Here is a 1,613-nt window from a genome sequence, read left to right as displayed (position 1 = left end):
GACATTGAGAAACCTAAATGCTTATTGCTTCGATTATGTTAGGTCACAATCTTTTGATAATAAATTGAGGACCATTACAAAGACCTATTTACTATTACGATTTCTCAGTAGCATGATGATTGTACCCACTTTCAATTTTAATTTATGACACGGCGTTCCTGAAGGAGTAATACTACTAAGAAATTCAATGGGAAAATTTTCCTTTTCAGCATCATCTGTTGAATCAATGGAATCATCACTCAACTATGTGTGAAAATCTCCGAGTACATCCAAAATTTCTTCATTTAATTTTTGAACCTGCTCATTTTTTTTTTTTTGAGAAATGATCTTCATTTAATTTTTGAACCTGCTCATTTTTTTTTGAGAAATGATTGCACGTGTAGCCTCACATTTAATGAGGTACATTGTGCCAATAGTTCCCCTTTAGGTACATTCTGTTGCGATGTTGCCTTTTTTCATCAACTTCAGAGGCACGTTGCTGTTCAGACATTTTCTGTCGATAACGCCGGCTCCTTTCGGCTGCAGATCTGCGTTTTGCCAATAACTGCTCTTCAGATAAGTTCTGTGGCCCGTGCCGCCTTCTTTCAGCTTCAGAGGTGCATCGCTCTTCTGGCATTTTCTGCTGCGGGACCTGCCTCCACGCCGGGCAGGCAGCCCCACCCACCTGAACGCGCCTGTGGTCCCTACAGCCTCCCAGGCCGCGGGGTCTTCTCACAAATCTCTCCATCCAGGGTGCTTTCCCTTTCTCCAACAAGGCGATCATGTTTGGCTTCTGACGGGACAGTCCGAGCGAGACCAAGGTCTGGTAGTTCTCCAACATGACGTCCTTGTACAGACCTCTCTGCGTGGGCTCAGCCTCTCCCACTCCTCCTGGGAGAAGTAGATGGCCAGGTCCCCGAACGTCATGCGCGGGGCTCAGCCTCTCCCACTCCTCCCGGGAGAAGTAGATGGCCAGGTCCCCGAACGTCACTGCCGCCCTGGACTTGGGCTTCACCCGTGTGGCTGGCATCCTTTCCTCCTCACCCATAGTCCTCGTCTGGGGAGGGGCAGCGCGCAGGGCAGGTGGGGCAGGTGAGTCCATGGCCCGGGGCGCCCTGCGCTGCTCAGGGGGAATGGGTTGCTCTGGGCAGCGCCGTCCTGTGGTTGCCCATGGCCACGTGCGCTCAGCCACGCACCCCGCACCCCGAGCCGAGCCGGGAAAGCACGTTCTTGTCCACAAGACAATGATCTCCGAGGACCTCAGCACACTCGGTCCTCTCCTTAAAGTTTTAAATATAGAGACACTGCAAAAGAATGAGATAATCTTATATTCACTGAAATCAATGAGATATAAGAAATATTTATGTAACAATACCCACTGTGACACACAGAAAGAAGTCGGAGGAGGTGTGCTCTTAGGTAGCTGGAAGAAAAGAAAGTGACAATAAGATCAAGCCTACCCTCACAGCCCGAGTCACAATGGGCCACACCTGCAGAAATGACAGGTTGTGACATAGGAAAGAACTGGAAGTAATTTTCTTTTGACAGTAAAATGAAATTCTTCTTTAAGACAACCTGGCAAAGACTGCCAAAGAAAAACAAGAAGTCACAAACTTGGAAAGTTCAAGGTCAAA

The 1,613-nt window shown here is 48.2% G+C and overlaps 1 protein-coding gene across 1 annotated transcript; it reads right to left on the bottom strand.

Annotated features, from left to right (window-relative positions):
- Positions 1 to 362: 362 nt before the first annotated feature.
- LOC102769152 (zinc finger protein 667) lies at positions 363 to 1,027 on the bottom strand. The gene has a single exon (XM_006754285.2). The coding sequence runs from the start codon at positions 1,025 to 1,027 to the stop codon at positions 392 to 394; it is 636 nt and encodes a 211-aa protein (XP_006754348.1). The 3' UTR covers positions 363 to 391.
- Positions 1,028 to 1,613: the final 586 nt, after the last annotated feature.

The sequence above is a fragment of the Myotis davidii genome, unplaced genomic scaffold, assembly GCF_000327345.1.
Source record: "Myotis davidii unplaced genomic scaffold, ASM32734v1 scaffold392, whole genome shotgun sequence".
Classification (NCBI taxonomy): domain Eukaryota; kingdom Metazoa; phylum Chordata; class Mammalia; order Chiroptera; family Vespertilionidae; genus Myotis; species Myotis davidii.
Note: the sequence above shows the minus strand (reverse complement) of the source record. Positions and strands in the feature narration are given on the sequence as shown.

Excerpts from the sequence above, each read along its gene's own strand:
- LOC102769152 (XM_006754285.2), bottom strand. The coding sequence starts at position 1,027 with ATGGGTGAGGAGGAAAGGATGCCAGCCACACGGGTGAAGCCCAAGTCC.